Source organism: Diachasma alloeum, unplaced genomic scaffold (genome assembly GCF_001412515.2).
Source record: "Diachasma alloeum isolate Michigan unplaced genomic scaffold, Dall2.0 Dall_scaffold_00288, whole genome shotgun sequence".
NCBI classification, from domain to species: domain Eukaryota; kingdom Metazoa; phylum Arthropoda; class Insecta; order Hymenoptera; family Braconidae; genus Diachasma; species Diachasma alloeum.
Window position 1 is genome coordinate 1,993,375 of NW_021680427.1, and position 21,990 is coordinate 2,015,364.

Here is a 21,990-nt window from a genome sequence, read left to right on the forward strand (position 1 = left end):
TTGGCCTCCGAGCCGTAGGCGAGGACTGGCCAACCACACGAGTAAAAAAACCCCATCGCAACAGCCCAGGAACAATATTTTTCTGTAGTGATTTTCAACATTGTAAGTTTGGGCAGANAATTTTCATTTTTACTGAATGAATATCGATAACTAATCAATTTATATATATTTAATGTTTTGAATTCGTATCGCCCGCGTTTCCTTTTCTCTCTAAACATAACCCCGCGTGATAGAATGGCAGCTGATGTTGGGGGATTGTTGGTGGACTCGAGAATAATCACAGACGAAAAATTATGATTTTTCGATGCGAAAAGTGAAAAAAAAATCGATGTATATTTCCATTACTTGAAAAAAGTGGTGTGACCCCCCCCCCCTTAAGGTCATTAGACCCTCATGATCACTTAGCTGGTCCCTCCCGTTTGACCCTTAACACCGTTTGATCCTTATAACTACTCTCTTCCCGTTGAAGAATGACCGGGGCCATAGGTATCTTATAAGAAGCCCACGGAACATAAACATTCGGGAGTCGATAAAAGTGCCGAGAGTGGGGGTAGGCCTCGAGCGATCGGAGCACGAAGTAGCTTATAGAGAGGTATCTTATACGAAGCCTCTACTGTATTTTGAAACACGTGCTTGGAAATAGTATTTTTCCGGCCTGTTGCGATGGGGTTTTTTACTCGTGTGGTGTTGGCCTCCGAGCCGTAGGCGAGGACTGGCCAACCACACGAGTAAAAAAACCCCATCGCAACAGCCCAGGAACAATATTTTTCTGTAGTGATTTTCAACATTGTAAGTTTGGGAAGAATGTAATACCAATTCCCAGACGAGAAATCGTGAGAAGCAGTACAGAAAAGTCCCTTTTCGTTTACAGATTTTCGTGCATAAAATGGCACTTTTCGTAATTTTTACGTTAGTAAACGAAACTAACGACTTTTCGGTTACGGGATTCACTTTTCGTATACAACACCTGAGTTTTTAGTTACAACTTGGGTTCGTTCCTATGTTACCCTGCCATAAATACCTTAATCTCATAACATGAAAAGTTATATGCTATTGGATTATGTGTAGGAATACTCAATAAAAACACATTAGTTTTATTCTTCAAAGTAAAACTCTTTAATGATCGCACGCAGAAGGTATATCTTTCTCCAACGAAGTCTCTAGGACGACTAACTAAAAGTCATGAGAGTTTTCACTCTCTGGACCCATTTGACAAAAGGCCCTTGTTTCAATTTTCTTCAGCCTCTCCTTTGTGACTCACCATGAGGACTGTTTTTCTTCACGTCTCTATTTTCTAAGAAAAGCCATAAATGTCACCCTGAGTGTTTGGGTGGAAAAGAGAAAATGTTTAACTAAACTAAGAAATTAATTTTTGTATTCAGGCATGAATTCCAACATATGCCAACGATTGATCGCCCAAAATCATAAACTAAATATCGAAATGTTCGCTGAATCTCCAAAAATATTGAGAAAACATCAGTGATACCCGGAAATTCAACGTGACCTCTCGTCTTCCCAGAAACCAATTACAAAATACTATTCCCCCTTCCTTTTCCCTTCCTCGAAGTCTCATAAACACAGTACAATGTAATGTTTACTTCCCAGAATTATTAATCGATGCTCAGATTCACGAATCAATATTCAGACGTGTCGAATGTAAATACCCGTCCCCTACATCAAACATGCTGCTTACGAAAGGGAAAACAGCGTGAAAACAACCGAAATTCCGAGTTCAGACCGGAAGGGACCGATTTTCGTGGATCCTCGAGTGATACACATGGACTAGAATCGATGATAATGATTTTAATAGTTCTTTTTCTTCATGGAGGTGTGCATATATGATGTACACGTGGAGCTATCTCGCAGACGTTCCATGCGACGGCTGTGGTTATACTATGGAACGAAGCGGAACAGCTTTAATGACGATGATTTTTGTCTCGAGGAAGCATCTGTTTCTGAATTTCAGCGCTGAATATTTTTGAGTATGTACTCTTTGCTCTGTTTGTCGTCTCTTTTCTTTGTGATTCAATTTCACAGTTGCAGTATACCCGGTGGAAGATGGGGATTAAGTGAAGGGGTTGAAGAGTTCATGTTTCAGTCAATTAAAATTAATTCGTCAGTTGAGTTCTGACAGAATTACACGGAGAAAATTATTTGGTGAATTTCACCAGTTAGTTGGTGAAAAAATGAATTACCAACTAGTTGGGAAATTTAACAACTAATTAATTAAAATTCAGAAAAGATTTTTCAATTTCACTCAATCAATTTTGCCAGCAAACTAGATGGTGAGGGCATATATACATTTGGAAACAAACTCGCAATCTTTTATATCGCAATCTTGACAATCGATCAGTGTCTCCCCTAGAAGATATTTTCGCAATAATCTACAATTCCTTGTTAAATTTGATTCATCAAATAAATCGCCGAACGTTTATTGAAAATTTAACAAATAGTTGTCGAATGAAATTGGAAAATCTTTTTCTGAATTTTAATTGAATAGTTGTTAAATTTCACCAACTAGTTGTTGAAATTCACCAATTAATTGGTGAAATTTACCAACTAGTTGGTGAAATTCACCAAATAATTTTCTCCGTGTAATTCAAGATATAATTTACTAATTTTCTATTATGACGGAACGACTTCGAGCTGATGGTTTCTTCTCCCTGTACCACGTGAATGTCTTATTATACTGCCTTGATGTACAATCGATTCGTGTGATAAGTGATTTTCTCGAATGCCTACAACTCAGAAGCTAATTCATTTCCATCTAATCTAGGTTTATATCGAGTTCTAATCCAAGTAAAAAGTATCAGATATGTGAACATAATTCTTTTATTATTATTATTAGTTTCTCTCTTTTTTTTCTTCTGTATTTTCTGAAATTTTCTTTCTATAATTTTTACTTACACACATGTAATTTCGCAGAATGAACCGTAGAGTTTGAATGTATATCAATAAAATCAATTTACAACTTTTATGATCAAGGACCACTAAATGTAATGAAATATTTGAATGAAACCTGTAAATTATATTCGACATCATCGTATCAATTCATTAATGACACCGTTTGTATTTTTGTCTGATTGTGAAGTGGAATTTCCACTGAAATTTTGTGGAAATCTTGTTACTGAAAAATCACATCTCTCTACCTTTATCTGCCTATGTTCATCGAGAAAAGACTCCTGGACAAAATCCCTTATGAATTACAAGAAAATATAAAGGATTGCAACAAATGTACAAAAGCTACACTACATGACACAAATACACTGTGAGAAATTTTTAGAAATTTCATGGAAAATATGTTGGTAATTCCCACGAGAGTGACATTGAATTCGATTTAGGGAAAAATTAGTTATGAAATTTCAAGTTTTAGGTAGAATTCGAGGATATTCGTGATTTTTCAGTGGCAGTGAGACGGAAATTTCACAACTTGTTTGAATTTTCAAAGGAACATTAATATTCAGGAACACAATTACATGAACTTCCAAATTTTCCCGGATTTTTCCCGGAATAATTGAACTGAAAAGTCAAGTATTTTATTGATTTTCAGATCATTCGAACAGAAAATCAATTAATTGATTTTTCTATACCAAGATTTCCTAAAATTTAATTGGAAATTAAATATGATAAAAATTTCCGGGATTTCACACAGAAAATTCAGCCGAAAATATGAAGCTGAAACTAGCGAAACATTCGATAGCAGATTTGTCTTAGGCGAATCTAGGGGGGCACAAATGTTTTCAAGTAATGTACAAACTCTTTCGCACTTGAAAAACATTTGTACCTATAATTATTTGACTCTCCTACACTTAAATACGAGGGGCTAGTCACTGAGGAAATCCCTGGACCACTCGACTAGAAATCAAGAATGAAATCACCAGAAATCAATGGACATCACTGGAAATCAACTGACTTCCATTTTCGGTAGTGATTTCTGAAGATTTCAGGAAATCATCGGAAATCAATAGAAATCATAAAGAAATAGAGTGATTTCCGAAATCATTAGAAATCATCGATAAGTGTAAAATCGAAATTGATTTTGCAGTTTCAATTCGACAATTTTTGTTATTGTATCGATACAGTCGAAATCACCCAATCCCGAAATGCGACGCTATAAAGTTTTTGACATTCTTACGTATTGTAACGTCATGTAGAAAACTGCCATTATCGACAGATGCCGAACTCTGGTCCCGAAATCATGATTTCTCCAGTGATTTGTTGAAATCAAGAAATCATTGGAATCTACTAGAAATCATGGAAATCATGATTTCTAATGTTCATTGAGAAATCACAAAAATCATTCCAGAAATCACAGGAAATCATCTGATTCTGGAAATCACTGAGTCACTCGATTGAGGAATATCCTCTAAATTGAATTTTCTGCCGACGAATATTCTGCTAGTTTCAGCTGCATGCCGAAATTTTTTAACAGTGTGATATAAAATAGGAGTTCCATATTAGAACGAAACAATATCTATCTTAGAAACTGCTGGAAAAAAAACAGGTACTCTTTACCAAAATTTTGAATGAAATTTTCCCATCTAATCTATTCTAGGGACAATCAATACCTTCAACTTTTCAAATAAGAATCGTCAAGTGGAATTGCAGTCACTCCAGTCTCTCATCAACTTACATAGGAAAAAGAGGCACGTGTTGCGATCGAGTGAGATCATGAGAATGTAACAATTGCTCGTCCAAGGTGTTACTTTTTATGACATTCAGACATTGTAAGAAAATTTTACGACAGCGGAGATGAATAATGAGAAAACATTGATCTAGACTGAGGGTTTTGCTCTTTCAGATGAATCTTAATGAAATGCTCCTCTGCAGTAAGAGATTCTGGCAGGTTCGAGAAAGATTCGTGTGAAGACTTGAGAGAACAGCGAAAAAAGGGTCTCCGTCCGGTGACACCTCTTGGGGCCGGGGATGCCTGAGGTTTAACGAGGTGAGAATGACACTCAACGATCAGACATGGAGAGAAATTAAAAATTAATGACCATGTGACTTTTTCATAAACGATGGGACTAATTGCGATAGTTTGTTGTTGAAATAAAATGTAGAACGTCATAATCATAATAAGGAACGTCGCAATAAAGGTGTCGATTCTCGGTGAATGAAACGGGTCGAAATCCAACCCCTCAGGCGGCGCGGGGTATTGATGGTGTATTGTGATATACACTGAGAGAAAAACGAACAAGTTCTCAAACAAGTCTTGTTTGGGCCAACAAAACCGTTGGGTGAAAATTACCAAAAAAATAATTGTTTTGTTCGAATTTGGAAGTCTCAAATATGAATAATTGCTGCGCTTTCAACAACGGAATATTTGGCTCAAGAGCCGGATCATTCATAGAAGATATGGTGCCTTTTCAAGATAAAAATGTCTTTTATAGAAGGAAGTTTATCAAACAATAATCCCTAAGTTACAAAATTGCTGCCATTTCATTATTATTATTTTATTTAAGAATTCATTGTTTGTCAGTGATGATTGAATAGTCGAAAGGACAAACTATTATAAAATTATGATAAAAACGAGCATTTGCCGGGAGTAAAATACGTATGAGAGCATCGAGTAACGACGAATTAGTGTTAGAAATTACATTTCTTGTTCGCACAGAGAATTTTTTCTTGAAACGACTAAATCTATTTTTGCAATGGAAATTTTCAATGTCCGCGCACGGCTCATCATTTTTAACAAACGATTCATTTGGCACAAGGAAGATTCTGCTGCTCTCTCAGTGTAGATCTATATAGTTTGCAAGTGTATATTGATGTTGCTTCCAATCAATTTATAATTGATTTTGCTTGGTAATTGTTCCAATTTGAGTTGCCATTTTTTTCGGTAAGTTAACTAACTGCGGTCTAGCAAGTCCGAATATGCGATTTTTAGATGGTGTATATGGATGTATGTAGTATTCCTTCTCAACTTTTTAGAAATTTTCTGATCAGGATCAACCATATACCGTCATGAGCTTTTCACATAAAAATCTCTATCTCTATTAAACTCAGGTACTATTCTATTACGTTGAATACTTATTCATATTGATTTATGGTCCCGACTAACTTCTGACAGGACCTGGGGTAAACTCTAACTAAATCCTGAGTAAACCCTGATTAAATCCCAGCTATACGCTGATTAAACCTTGATTGAATCGTGATTAAACCCGGACTGAAAACGAATTCGAGTCTTGAAAGGGTCTAAATCTAGAATTATTTGACAGAACGAAATAATACACAAACTTTTGATGAAATTTCAATTCATGGTAGTACTATGACATGAAAAAATAAAAGTAGAGAATAGTAAAATAAGAATTTTGAAAAATGAATCCATTCGGAAGCAAATTGCTAATTCATTAGCAGCAATAATTATACTCATTTATAAAAAAATGTATTTGTCCCATTGTTTATCCATAAATTGGTGCACACGGTAAAAAAACCACGTGCACCAATTTATGAATAGATAAGAAAAAAGAAATGTTTTCCACCTTAAAACCCGACTAACAAAACATTCAATTTACCTCCGAGCCTCAAAAAGATGTCTGAACTTCAGAATCTACACGTTAATAACGGACTAAACCAACAATTTAACATGCAGAGATATTTCCCAACAACTCAAAAGAAAAAAAATCTCATTAAAAATAAGTATTGAAATAAAAAATCCCCGTTGCAACGATGGAACGATTGACGATAACACTAGCCAAATAACACTTGGCGTCACGCCCCAGCAATTTACCTGGGAAAGAACCCTTCACCCCGAATCGCTGCGCTAATCGCAGGATTAAATGAAAGGCCCATCTACGGGGGAATCCCATACTTATCCCTAATTTCTCGGTATCGCTGTTACTTGATATCCCCGAGATGTGCGAAATTCATTGATAAAATTCACTGGACAGCAATTAGAAATTATTTTCTCAACGGAATATGAATTGCGGGGAATCAAGGTAAATGAACAGAACAAATTCTAAAGGACAGTTCCATGAATTTCCATAATTTTTAATCATTTTAACTGTCATAGGTAGTTGGAATTCTGGACTTGCAATTTTATTCAATTTTCCAGAGATGACCTTTTTTATCAGTAAAAACATGTATGGAAACATATATGAAAAAAAAAAAATTATTATATGTTACTGAAAAGAATTATTATTATTTCAAATAATTGGTTTTTCAGTTTTATAATTATTACATTTTATTATTATTATTATTATTATTATTATTATTATTATTATTATTATTATTATTATTATTATTATTATTATTATTATTATTATTATTATTATTATTATTATTATTATTATTATTATTATTATTATTATTATTATTATTATTATTATTATTATTATTATTATTATTATTATTATTATTATTATTATTATTATTATTATTATTATTATTATTATTATTATTATTATTATTATTATTATTATTATTATTATTATTATTATTATTATTATTATTATTATTATTATTATTATTATTATTATTATTATTATTATTATTATTATTATTATTATTATTATTATTATTATTATTATTATTATTATTATTATTATTATTATTATTATTATTATTATTATTATTATTATTATTATTATTATTATTATTATTATTATTATTATTATTATTATTATTATTATTATTATTATTATTATTATTATTATTATTACACGTAATATGTATTCTACTGTATATCGCCACCGCCCTTCTAACGAAACATATATGGAAACATATGGGAACCCAAGAATAAAAAAAAATAAAATAAAATTCAAATAGAATTCGAATTTAGAGAGAAAAAATTCCCACAGCACCCAGTCGGGAATCGAACCCGAGATCTCCCAGTTAGAGGATTAAGTCTGGAAAAGAGGATGGAAACATATATGTTTCCATATATGTTTTAAAAACATACATGTTTTTACTGATATTTGAAAAATTTAATTGATTGTTCCTGGAAGTACCCAGAGTAATTCTCTAAAAGTGTCAAATTCCTTTTTTTTAAACATTGTATAGTTTCATCATCAAATCCGTATTGAATTGTGGGAGAATATCCTCAAGGATAGCGTAATGAACCTCTCCCAATGTATTGAAATCAACTTTCTATTATTCACTCTAAAACTAATGACACGAGAAATTGAATAGTAAATCCACTTTTGTTTACTCATCGTTTTTACGGTGTATGAAATTGTCAGATGCTTTGAGTCTTTCATTACAGAAGAAAAATTTCAATTTCTGGGGCATGTCACTAATTTTTAGGAATCTGTCAGCAATTGTTGGCAATATTGGACGCTGATTAGAATAACCCTCATCATTTTTAGCGTTCTTGTTGCACCCAAAATCCGTAAATGACGACGAAAATCAACGAACCTGTTGCGTTTTGTTAATTACATGGGACACAAAGAATGATATGCGTTGATTTTTAGGGACATGTCACTGATTTCCAGAAATCTATAACCAATTATTGGTGATACTGGACACGGTTTAGGATAGGGATATAACGGGCAAAGCTGACCGGTCAATTTAATGTCATTTTACACGAAGAAGAATATTCAATAAAAATTACGTATCTTTTCCTTAATTCCGGAGTAAAATGTGGTTTTGGGAAATTTTACGAAACTGTCACGGAATTTTTCCAGAGCATTCCATAATTTTTATCTGAATCTCTTGTGAAAAATTACGATACCGTCACTGAAATTTTCTGCGTTGATTCCGTAATCGGTGAGCGAGTTGGGAGTCTCGTAATTTTTACTGAACATTTCTCTCCGTGCACACGTAAATTACACGTCACTGACCGAAAAGCAATTGCTGACCATTTTTGGCCCGAAAAAAAGTGACGGAATTTCGCGTCACAAAAATGACCAAAGAAAATCTAGACGGTCATTTAAATGTGAATTTCAGTTCAATTCAACTCTGAAAATTGATAAAAATCTGGAAAATTCCGGTAAATATATTCTTGAAGTTTCAATTAATTCAAAATTCATTCTAACTCGGCTCTAATATTCATGATTTCATTGAACATTCAAATAGGTTGAGGAATTCTCATCTCAATACTGTTAAACAATTTAGAATGTCATTGAATTTCCAGTGAAACATGAAAGTTCATGATTTTTCCTTTTTAAATTGAATTCAATATCGCTCTCCTGCAAATTGCTAGTCGAATGTCTACGAAATTTCAATTTTTTTCTAGCCGTGTAAATTCCTAACAATTATTAATGAATCTCTGAAAATCCGTGACATCTCCCTGAAAATCATAACGTTCTCTTCTCTGTGATATTCGGACAGATCCAAGAGTCTTACTCTATATAATTTGAGATGTCGGTTTCTCCGGAAATTCATGGAAGGTTCTGGAAAGTTATAAAAAACTCCAGACCGATACAGCAAAGTTCTGTGCAGGACTTTTTACATTAATTTTATCTAATTTTTTCGTAAAATTATCGGAAAAAATTATGAAAACTTCTCGATTCATTTGAAAGACAATATTTTACAATTTTCCGGACTTTTCTAGCATTGCACCAAACGCACTAATTAATAAAGAGAATAAATAACTCACGTATAGTGGGAATAAGAGGGACTGGCCTGTTCGACGTGAGGGGCAGTTGACAGCCCCTGCACGACGGCACCAGTCTGTTCTCTACTCGGTGATGAGCTCTGGACTCCTGGTACAGCGTGATGGTATCGCTGGCACATTTCGGCCAAATTCCATCCATGGGTATCCATATATCGTCACTACTTCGTTTATACGTGGTGTAACATCCATCTCACCGGGCTTTTACACCACTTGCGGGGTCCTCATACGTCGTGACACGACCGACGGCTGACGGAAACCTGGAAACGCAAGAAATAAAATTGCAGGAATTAAAAAATGAACGAAAACTAAAAATAATCCTGTACAATCGGTAATCGAAGGGCAAACTTGTGTTTCATTGTGTTTGTGATTTTCATTTGAAATCTAGGAAAGAACCTGAAGGGAGGGATAAATTTTCCGGTTTGAATACCAATTTTTCGCAGACGAATAGTCAAATTCATCAGGTTTTTATGAAAGAGTATTTAGTCCTGAGTTTAATCTATTTGTTTCTGACAATTTTCATGCTCATGAAAACACGTACGAAAAAAATTATAGAGATAATTTCTATTAGATAATTCCACTAGAAATTACATTAATTTTTTATCGCAGAAATAATCCGCAGCTTTTTTGCGCATTTTTTAAAATAGAAATTGTCAATAGGAACTTTTTTACAGAAAAAAAATCAGTGGAATTTGATCTTTCTGTAGATCCTTTCCTATTCAGATACTTTGAGAAGCTTTGTAATCGTCCATTTTGATGATCTTCTAATTTCACTTGGAAATGATGTAGAATGTCATGAAACGTGAAGACATGATGTTTTTATGAAATGTGTGTATGTATGTCCGTATGTATGTGCGGATTTTTTTGATTTTTTTTTTAATCTTCACGAAACAAGTGGAGAATGGCATTGTCTTAATAAATTAGTACACTGTTAAAAAATTTTCACTGAAGTTTCCAGGCTTTAGTCTTGAAATGTGAAACAAGTGACAGTTTCATTGAAATTTCAAGGAATTTTACAATTGAAAATTCGTGGTTTTCGTGGAAAATTCATGAAAATATTGAATTTCAGCTAAATTATTCCATAAAAATTAATAGAAATCAGGAAAATTCAAGCAAAAATGTTCTTGAATTTTCAATTTTTTGAAATTTCAGAGCAATTTCTTATTGAATTACCATGTTTACATTGAAAATTCATGGAAATTTCAAATTTCAGCTAAATTATTCCATAAAAATTAATAGAAATCAGGAAAATTCAAGCAAAAATGTTCTTGAATTTTCAATTTTTTGAAATTTCAGAGCAATTTCTTATTGAATTACTATGTTTACATTGAAAATTCATGGAAATTTTAAATTTTAGCGAAATTATTCCATGAGAATTAATAGATATTAGGAAAATTCAAGTAAAAATGTCCTTGAATGTTCAATTTTTTGAAATTTCAGAGCAATTTCTTATTGAATTACCATGTTTACATTGAAAATTCATGGAAATTGCGGAATCTTCATGGTTCCTCCACTGAAAAATCAAGAATTTCCTTAAATTTTCAGGGAAACTTGAAGTTTCATAGACTCTTTTCCATTAAATTGGATTCAGTGTCATTTTCTGGAAAATTCAGTTAAATTTATTTAACAGTGTATAGTAATTGTCACTAATACATTAGTAATTTACTTCCGAACGGGTTCTCTTTCTTTCAATTCTTATTTCACTATTCTCTTCTATTTTCTTATATCATAGTACTATCATCAATTGAAATGTCATTAAAATTCTGCGTATTATTTCGTTCTGTCAAATAATTCTACATTCAGACCGTCTCAAGACTCGAATTCGTTTTCAAGACGGGTTTATTCAAGGTTCAATCAAGGTTTAATCAGTGTATAGCGGGGATTTAATCAGGGTTTATTCAGGATTTAGCCAGAGTTTAACCCAGGTCCTGTCAGAAGTTAGTTGGAACCATGAATCAATATGTGTGGGTTCGAATCCCACTTCTGACACCAATTGAAAAGGCCGTGGAATTAATAAAAAGGGTTTATTAAGGTAAAGGGACGAGAGGAAAAGAATCAGGGAGAAAAACAACCTGAAGACAAACTAGAAAGGAAACAATAGAATAGAAGCTAAGTTCAGAGGAGGGATTTAGAAGGGAAAAGGGAGAAAAGAAGACCAACGCGGTAGAATGTAACCGCGAGATCGATATTCGTAACAATATGAATAAGTATTCAACGTAATAGACTAGTACCTGAGTTTCATAGAGATAGAGATTTTGATGTAAAAAGCTCATGACGGTATTGCGTAACTTGATAAGCAATGATACTGTTCTCACCATTTTTCAACTTGATTGAGAAGGCATTGAAATGTACTTTTCGTGAGAAGACCCGGTAAACCGCGATTCTAACCTCGCTTCGCTCGGTTTGATCACGGTTTACGGGCTTTCTGACGAAAAATTGCATTCATCACACGGTCCAAAAGTATTTTCTGACGAATGTGATTATAGGCCTCGCCTTCGGCTCGGCCTACAAAGCCACATTCGTCAGAAAATACTTTGTGAACCTTATGATGAAAATAACTATTTCAAGTCCTGATTTAATTGCTATTACTGATGATTCCATCAGTAATCATGAACAAACCGATTTCCTCTTCCAAATGGTATGAACAATGTGCTGTAACTCAACAACGAATTGTGCGACCCCCATCATATTCTGATAGAATCAAGAGGGTATTGTTATCAATTTTTTGAGTCATGACTAATTTAATTTTTATGACAATTTTTTGAGTGATCGTTGAAAAATTGATTTTCCGAAAAATCTTTTTTTTTCAAATCCGTACGAAAAATGAAATTTCAATTGGTGTTAATGAATACAGCTTATTAAAGTCTACATGAAAAAAAAAAATTCTGTGTCAATGAATACAGCTTATTAAAGTCTACATGAAAAAAATCTTAAAATTCAATTAATCCCTCATAAATTTTTTTTTAAAAAAACCACATATATAGACACGTACATACAGACACCATCTAAAAATCGTATGTTTGGACTTGTCAGACCATATTTAATTATCCTAACTCAAAAAATTGTAAACTTAAATTTGAACGATTACAAATCTTCCATTCGGAAGCGAAAGGGAGTAAAAATCAAGTTAAAAATGTGAAATTTTGTGGAATAATTAGCATTACTTGGGAGCACATCTGGATGACATACAGCTCAATCTGTCAAGCCATTTTTCAGATCTAGCAATTCCTCGAAAATCTTTTTTCCCCGATATCTCAATTAAATGTTTTTGACGGCAAAATATTCTTTATCATAATACCCATCCAAACAAGTTGTTATATCTTCACTTAACCAGTGACAACTTGGTAATAATTGGTATTTTTCATGTTTTCTCGACAAAAATTCTCGAAAAAATTGAAATAGGAATTTGAAATTTGGTACGATTGTAGTTCTCGTGATATTATAGGATGAGATTTTGGATAGGCGAAATCGAATATGTAGCTTAGATAAAGATATATTCAACTTTTTGTGGAACACTGTTTTGCTCGTAATCTCCTAAACTACTGGTCCGATTTTATTTTCATTTTTTTCAAAATACGCATCTTGCAGTCTTCTATTAATATCAATTGAAATATGACCCACCGTTGGTACGAATTTCTCAAAATATTTACCTTTTTACTATTTTTTCACTTGAGAGTGAATTTCAACATGTTTTTGCAAAAAAAATCAAACAAAAAAACAGAAAATTAAAGCCGAAGAATTTCTGTAGAAGATAATTTGATAGAAAATCGAATCTCAGAAAATCTCTCTCAATCGAATAGAATTGGCGAAAAACTAATACTTTTCTCAATAGAACTCTTGTAGAAATGTAATAAAATTTTTTCTATCGATTTTTTTTAATACGTGAATTTATTTCACCATTAATAATTTTTCTGCAAACATTATTTCGTTAGAAAAAGCAACCTCTTAATTGGCTGGAATTCATTAAAGACCTCGATTTTTAGCCTATAATGCGCAGGATCAATCTCTGAAGATCGATATCGTTTTATTAGACATCTAGATCAATTTCTTACTGAACTAACGATTATCCATCCCGCTGGTATTCTCGAGAAAATTATAGAGAATAGAATTTCTCCGGTCTAACCCACTCGCTCATTGATTAAATTATTGATGAGAAAAATTGATATAATAATTCCTTCAACATTGAATTTTTTTCACAATTTACCTCACGAAGTTTTATTGATAGCGAGGCAGATCGAATCTCTCGAGTTACTCAATTATCATTTTTTTTCAATTAATGAAAGAGCAAATGAAAATGCACAATAAACATCACAATCAGCATCGTAATTCGCTTGATACGATGGTTTATTCTTTATTATTTCGTTCCTGGTAATGCAACACGACACCTGGCATTCCTCACTTTTATACCGTCTTTCATCCTTGTAAATGACATCGAACCGCACATCGATACAAACTGGAGACTAGCTGTGAGGAGGCTATATATCTGTGAATCGATCTCCCCGTGCATGATTGTTATTGCGTTGTCTACTCCGTTAAAAAAGATGAACGATAAAAATTAATGACAATAAAATTGTAAAAACGTCTCACATTAAAAAATTTGAAGTAAACTCTCACATTTTATGGAATGGAAAAATTAAGTAGACACGAATAGATGTAATAAAACAACTTTCAAGAAAATTGCTTGAAGTGAAATAAAAAACGGAATAAATAATTAAAAATAAAACAATTGGGTAAGATAAGCGATTGGCTCGAAATATTCTGTTTGAAGTAAAATCTTTCGAAAAATATGAATAGATAATAAGAATATTCTCTCTGGAGGAGTTTTATTTGAAGCAAAATCTTCGATTTCATGTCGAGATATAAAACAAAGTGGAAAATTAAAGATTGTCCAGCACAAGTAGAATAAAAATGAAATGAAATATTCCTTAAAAACTCATGTCAAGACACAAAAATTAAATAATGAACAATTTAAAAATTATACTCCACCGCATGTGGAATAAGCAATGAAAATCAACTTCATTTGAAGTGCAATAGAAACGGAATAATTAATGAAAAATGAAACGATTGGAGGAAGTAAAAGATTGAATCAAAAAATTCTATTTGAAATAAAATCTTTTGAATAATATAAGTAGAAGAATGAAATGAAGAATATATTTTCTTGAAAACTTTTATTTGATGCAAAATCTTCAATTTCATGTCAAGATGAAATTCCCTGGAAACTTGTATCAAAATAAAAAAACCGTATGAAACATAATTTTTAAAAAATCCAACCAGACAGAGCAAGCAATAAATAATGAAATCCATTCGATTTGGATGAAATAAAAACTGAATAGTTAATAAAAAATAAAATGATTGGACGAGACAAGATTGAATAAAAAATTTTATTTGAAGTCGAATCTTCCGAACAACTCGAGTAGAAGAAAGAAATGAAAATGATATTCTCTTGAAAAACTTCACTTGGAGGATAATCTTCATTTTCGTGTTATTGAGATAGAAAATAAATAAACATTATTGAGACATAAAGTAAATAAATAAAATTTGTCCAGTGCAAATACAATTTCAAAAAACGGCAAAATTGAAAATTGTCCAGCAAATGAAATAAAAATAGATGAAAAAAATCCGCAGAAATTTGTTTCAAGACAAAAAAAAACATAAAAAACTATTAAAAACTTAAATTTCACTGCACACAGAGCAAGCAGTAAAAATCTATTCCATTCAAAGAGAGATAGACTTAATAAATAATAAAAGCTGAAACAATTGAATGAAATAAAAGATTGGAAAGAAAAATTTTACTTGAAAAAAAATCTTCAGTTTCATGTTAAAAAATGAAACAAAGTGAAAAATTGAAAATTGTTTAGCATAAATAAAACGAGAATAAATGGGAAAATTCCTTGCAGACTCGGGTCAAGACAAAAAATCATATAAAAAACAATCAATAGCACATTCGAGCACTAGGGCACAAATTCTCGTTTCGCCGAATGTGGACTTTACAGGCCGAAGGCGAGGTCTGTACTCACATTCATTGGAAACAAAATTTATGCCCGAGTGTTCTATAATATTTCATGTCACTCCGTGCAGAAGTCGAGTCTGAAGCACGCTGCGCGAAGCGCAGTGGACTGAGCAATAAAAATTCATTTAATTTGAAGTGGAATAAGAACTAAATAAAGAATCAAATATAAAACAATTGGACGAATTGAAAGATTCCACAAGAAATTTCTATTTGAACTAAAATCTTCCGAAGACCATGAGTAGAAGAAGAAACGCAAAATACATTCTCTTAAACAAATTTATGTGAAGCGAAATGTTCATTTTTATGTCAAGACACAAAACAGTGAAAAATTATAAATTGTCCAGTTCAAATGAAATAAAAATAAAAATTCCGTAGACACACCTGTCAAGACAAAAAATCAAACGATAAAAAATTGAAAAATATTTCCCAACATGTGGAATGAGCAATAAAAATACATTTCATTTGAAGTGGAATAATAACTAAATAAATAATCAAAATTAAAGTAATTGGACGAAATGAACGAATTGGAGAAAAAAATTCTACTTGAAGCACAATCTTCTAAAAACCACGAGTAGAAGAATAAAACGAAAAATACATTCTCTTAAACAAATTTATGTGAAGCGAAATGTTCATTTTTATGTCAAGACATGAAACAAAATGAAAATTATAAATTGTCCGGTTCAAATGAAATAAAAATTAAAATCCTATAGACCTCCATATCAAGAAAAAAAAACTAAACAATCAATATCAAAAAAATCATATTCCACAACACGTGAAATAAGCAATAAAAATCCATTTCATTTAAAGTAGAATAATATCTAAATAAATAATCAAAAATAAAACAATTGAACAAAATGAAAGATGGCAGAAGAAAATTCAATTTGAAGCAAAATGTTCATTTTCATGCCAACACATGAAACAAAGTAAAAATTATAAATTGTCCAGTCCAAACGAAATAAAAATAAAAATTCCACAGACACTCGTGTTCAAGATAAAAAACCAAACAACAAAAAATTTTAAAAATATATTCCCCGACACGTGGAAGAGCAATAAAAAATCTCCCAGACAATCGCATATTTCCAGGAACAAATTGTCCAAAAAAATTCTCGAATCTAAATAAACGAATGCTCATTTCCTCTAATTAAAGGATTTATCTGACTTAAAAAAAAAACAAGAATGCAGCGTACTCGTTCACTATTCCCTACACCCACGTAGTTTACCCAGCGGTGAATTTCTTGCTTATTATCCTTCCCTCCGATTTTCACCGTAAAAGTAACTAAACATGAAGGCAAAAAAAAGGAGGGACAAGAGAAAATTGAGTAAAAAATTGGCATAACCCTGTGTGCGGAGAGTGGAGGAATGACTCACGCATTGAGCCGCCGTACAATAGAATCCACGCGTGATTTACAGCTCATTATCGAGTTTAACGTTCGGCCCAACATTGTTGTCGATAAATTAACGATGGCTCGATTCTTCGTGCTTTTTAATTGCAATGATTGACACATTTATTTATTCATAAACAATGAAGAAATCACAGTTTATCGACAAATATTACCTTTTCCACTTGTCTCGAATTCTCCACTCTCCTCTAGATCATCAATAATCAATAAATCAAACCAGACGAACAGATCATCAAACTCACAACACAAAAATGTCCTCAATGTTTTCCTAAATCACTGAAATGTAGGAGATGTATTTCCCCCATGGTGGATCACTCATTCTCCCAGAGTTCATCGATAAATCACTCAATATAGAAAAAGTCCAATGAACACAAACTGAGTAATCACTAATTAATCACGAATAACAGTCCAACAGGAGCGCTGCTATCGAAATAAACAATAGAGGCAATCCTTTTTGACACATTTATTCAATTCTCATAAAATTTTCCCCTCGGGGGAGGGGGAGGGGGGCAAAATGTCAAACGACGTCGATACACCCGCGGTTGCATTCAGCAACGTCGCTCGCGTGGGAGTGTGACATAATACAACGTTTGTACGTGGCGATTAGCCGCACGAGTGGGCGTACGAAAAATCACAGGGGAAAATGAGAAATTTTTGATGATGAATTTTGGTTAAATTCCGGTTTATTCACACAGAGCACAGGATTTTTTCTTGCATCGGTGGATAATTTTGCGGTATTTTTTCGATTTTATATGTTTTGACGGGGGGAGTACGGCACTTTGACAGCGTGTTGTCGAGCGTGGAGTTGCTTTTGAATGCGAGATGATACGTAGGAACGACGGGGACAGCACGAAGGTGCGCGTCGCACTGTGGGCGGACCCGCAGGCGCCGCGAATACCGACCGATTTCGTTTCGCGGCTCGAACTTCTCCCACTTCTCTCGTCTCTTCCTCCCCCACTTCTTTCGCGGGTTTATCTCTCTATCTTCGGGGGATCCTCAGTGTTTTGATGCGCAAGGAGAAATTACCGTCAATTTATTTTCATTTAATTTTCATTTTTTTATTGAATTAGACGAAAATAAAGATTTGTTTTTTAGTTTTTTGTTTTGAATTTTTTTGTGGAGTTTGATTGAGGTAGACTTTATTAATTCAATAATAGTTTTTGTTATTTTGTTGCAGAGAATTGTTGAGAATTTTTGGGGAGAACGAAAAAGAAGGATGGAGTTTTTTATTTTGTTTAATTAATTTTTTAATTTTATTTTATGGAGATTGATTGAGGGAGACTTGATTAGTTGAGTAATGGGTTTTGTTGTTGATGTTGCGAGAACTATTGTGAGAGTTTGGGAGAACGATCGAGCATGCACGACTAGACTGCGTATGAATGCGGCGCGCAGGAGTGTACCGGGATCTATGGCGCATCGGCACAGGCGGCACTGAGCACATAGGGCGCCTAGGTCTAACCTATACACTGTGAGGTAACTGTGCTGGGTTACAACGCGCATGCGTGGTAGATTGTTCTATTGCGGTAGGACGAGGTATTGAAATGTTAGGGGGGTCCGCGCTGGGTATTCCTCAATCACATCCTGAATTCGTACTTATTCTGTATATGAATGGAAAATGTGGAGAGAAAAAGTTTTAGTTTTTAGAGATATATCTGCACGTGGAAAATAGTTGGAGAAAAATTGCTGTATGCATTTATTTATTGTTTTTAGGCTGTTATAAATTTTTTGAAATTTCAGTCAATATCATCTGAATTTTCAATGTTGTGAGTTTGTATTCAATTTCAAATGAAAACGTTCGCTAAATTTTTCAGGTATCTTGAAAATTCCAAAAAATCGGGGTTTTCATATTAAAGAATCATTGATTTTTCAATGAAAGCTTGAATTTTCAAACTCATCGTGAAAATTGAACATTACATACAATTCAATTTTCAATAGATTGAAAATTCAGAGAAGTTATTGCTGGAATTTTCAAAATTTCCAAGGTTTTTCAGTACCGTATGGACCTGAATATCAAGAATTACTTGAACATTCAAGAAATTAACTGATTCGTCAATGAAGAATTGAATTTTCAATAGATTGAAAATTCAGAGAAATTATTGCTTGAATTTTCAAAATTTCCAAGGTTTTTCAGTACCGTATGGACCTGAATATCAAGAATTACTCAAACATTCAAGAAATTAACTGATTCGTCAATGAAGAATTCTACAGAAATTTCGTGTAACTTTGTCGTTGTTAAAAATGTGACGCTTTTTCACTGGAAATTTCGAGAGTAATTTTCTAACTGTGCAGATAATTCGTCTATTAGTCATGTTTGAGACTTTTAAATTCGAACTAAACAATTTTTTTTTGCAATTTCAATTAACGATTTTGTTGGAGCAAATAAGACTTGTTTTGAGAACTTATTCTTTTGCAGCAACACCACAATTTTCCTAGAGAATTTCTCTCTGAGTAGTCGAAAACGCAGTGGCTACAGTAAAACTGACTATTTTCAATAAAAGTTACGAAAATTACGAAATTTAAGGCCCGGGTGGATTATCTTTCGAACGTTCTCTGGATTGTTTTTCCATCTTCATAATGTAAAATATATCACAATTTCCATTGGATTTTACATCACCCACGAGTCCTGAAAAATTACGACTGTACAATCAAAAACAGTAGAAAAAACCAACTGAACATTTTCAAAGGACGTTTTGAGTAAAGAAAAAGAAGTAAGTCCGATATAGCGGAAATAATGAATGGATAATTTATCACGGTAACTAAGGAACTGATAGCCATTGACTACTGTGACGAATGACGACCTAACCGCCATTAGATACATCAAATTATTAATTTGCAATTTCCTCCCTATTGGGTTTATTTCCCACTATTATTCAAAAACGCTCTTTGAAAATGTTCAGCTTTTTTGCAATCTTTTTTTGATTGTACAATCATAATTGTTGGAGTCTCCACACTGAGAGAAAAACGAACACGTTGTCAAACAAGTCTTGTTTGGGGCAACAAAATCGCTAGTTGAAAATTGCCAAAAAAGAATTTGTTTGGTTCGAATTTGAAAGTCTCAACCATGAATAATTGTTCTGCTTTCGACCGCAACGAAATATTTGGCTCAAGAGGCGGATAATTCACACCAGACGGTGTCTTTTCAGGATACAAATGTCTCATATAGAGGAAAATTTATCAACAAATATTTTATCCCCAAGTTATAAGATTGCTATAATATAATTATTATTGTTTCATTGAAGGGTTCATTTCTTGTCTGTGATTATTAGACAGCCGAAACGAAAAACTACTATCCCTTGTTTCGCATAAAACAAAGATTTTTCGGGAGCACAATACGTATGGGAGTATCGAATAACAAAGGAGTAGTGTTAAAATAGTTATTTTCATCACAAGGTCCACAATTCGGCTCGGCCTGCAAAACCACATTCGTCAGAAAATACTTTTGGACCGTGTGCTGAATGCAATTTTTCGTCATAAAAAATCGCGGTTTACCGGGCCTTCTCACGAAAATGACATTTATGTCACTAGGCCCGATAAACCGCGATTCTAACCTCGCTTCGCTCGGTTAGATAGCGGTTTTCGGACCCAACGACATAAAATATCGTATGCCACACACCTTCGGCTCGGATTATAAAGCCACATTCGCCAGATAATGCTTTTATCGCCTATATAATGACATAATCTACTATTCTTGCGTGTACAGAGAATGCAATTTTTTTTGAACTACTAAATCTATTTTTGCGACAAAAATTTTTCATTCCGGCGCACTCTCTGCATGTTAGCTCTACAAAATAGTATATTTCGTAACGAGTGCAAAAAATATTTTTTCACGGGTTACGAACAATAATTTTCATCACAATGTGGCGGAAATTGGACTTTTAGGCACGCGGAGCGTGCCGAAAAGTTCACTTTTTGTCACAGCGTGATGAAAAAATTCTTTTTCGATAATTTTCAAAAAAATATTTTAACTTTGTCGTTTTTCTCCCAGTGCAGGGCTACGTGAAACTAAATAGCAATTGGATATCATTTCAGATTATCAAAATAAAAAAAACAAACAAGATCACATTCGAAAGATAATCCACACGGGCCTTAAACTTTTTAATAGATTTTGAATGGAATAGAATAGATGAAGATGATGGACAGCGGCGATAAATGACTAATTGAACATTCCCTCGTCGCAGAATTGCTTTCGTACATCCCCCGGTGCAATAAACACTCGGGAATACATAATCAGTTGTCCCAATTATCGACTTGTTCTCAATTTTTCGTTTCCTCGACCGCGATAGGAACAAATTATCAATCAATTCGTTTCCAGGTCGGGAGTGCGATTCAATACCAACATCAATTCTCCATGCTCAGCCAGCAAATGTACACATTACTGAATGAATAGAACTGAAAAATATTTGATTTATTATCGTTACAACTGAATTTTGGTATACACGCCGTCGGGTATACCCGCCGAATAGATCGCCGTTAACATTACATAATTACGAGCGTAGGAAGCGGATCGATTAGCACACGAAGAGAAAGGCCGTCTCTCTCACTTTGGATTGGCCAGAGACTCATGTGAATCACCGCGGGGGTCTACTCCTAGATCCGCGGGATGGTTAAGGCTCATGTGATGTTTGAAGAATAATTAAAATTCTGGGGGAGACAGACACTATTGCAAATTCATTGACAATCACCAGACATTTAGACGAAAATGTTGAAAAAATTTTCATTACCCAGAGATGAAAATAGGGGAATTAATTCATAAAATTTTTTGGCTTCCGCATGAAAACTTTGTATTCGTTAAATACGAAATTTCAAATTTTTTGTGGCAGGATAAGTAATTCAGTAGCGGAGCGGTAAAACGGTTTAAATCGATTTTGACTATTGCCCAGTTTTCAACGAATATCTCGAAATTTAAAGAAGATAGCAAAATTTTCGTCATGACCTTTCTTGTACCCCTCAGTTGGCTCTGCAAAAAAGGTAATTACGAAAATTTCTTTATCTCCCTTAGATTCGGAGATATTCCTCGAAAACTCATC

At 33.3% G+C, this 21,990-nt stretch overlaps 1 protein-coding gene across 1 annotated transcript in view; it reads right to left on the minus strand.

The window, feature by feature from the left end:
- LOC107038812 (putative transcription factor SOX-15) overlaps positions 1-17,346 on the minus strand; it is a 67,300-nt gene extending 49,954 nt beyond the window's left edge. The window contains exons 1-2 of the mRNA XM_015258099.1: positions 17,119-17,346; positions 9,539-9,813 (exon numbers count right to left, since the gene is read on the minus strand). Coding sequence (XP_015113585.1) covers positions 9,539-9,705 — 167 coding nt within the window. The 5' untranslated portion in view covers positions 9,706-9,813; positions 17,119-17,346. The remainder of the gene's footprint in view (positions 1-9,538; positions 9,814-17,118) is intronic.
- Between the last annotated feature and the right edge of the window lie 4,644 nt (positions 17,347-21,990).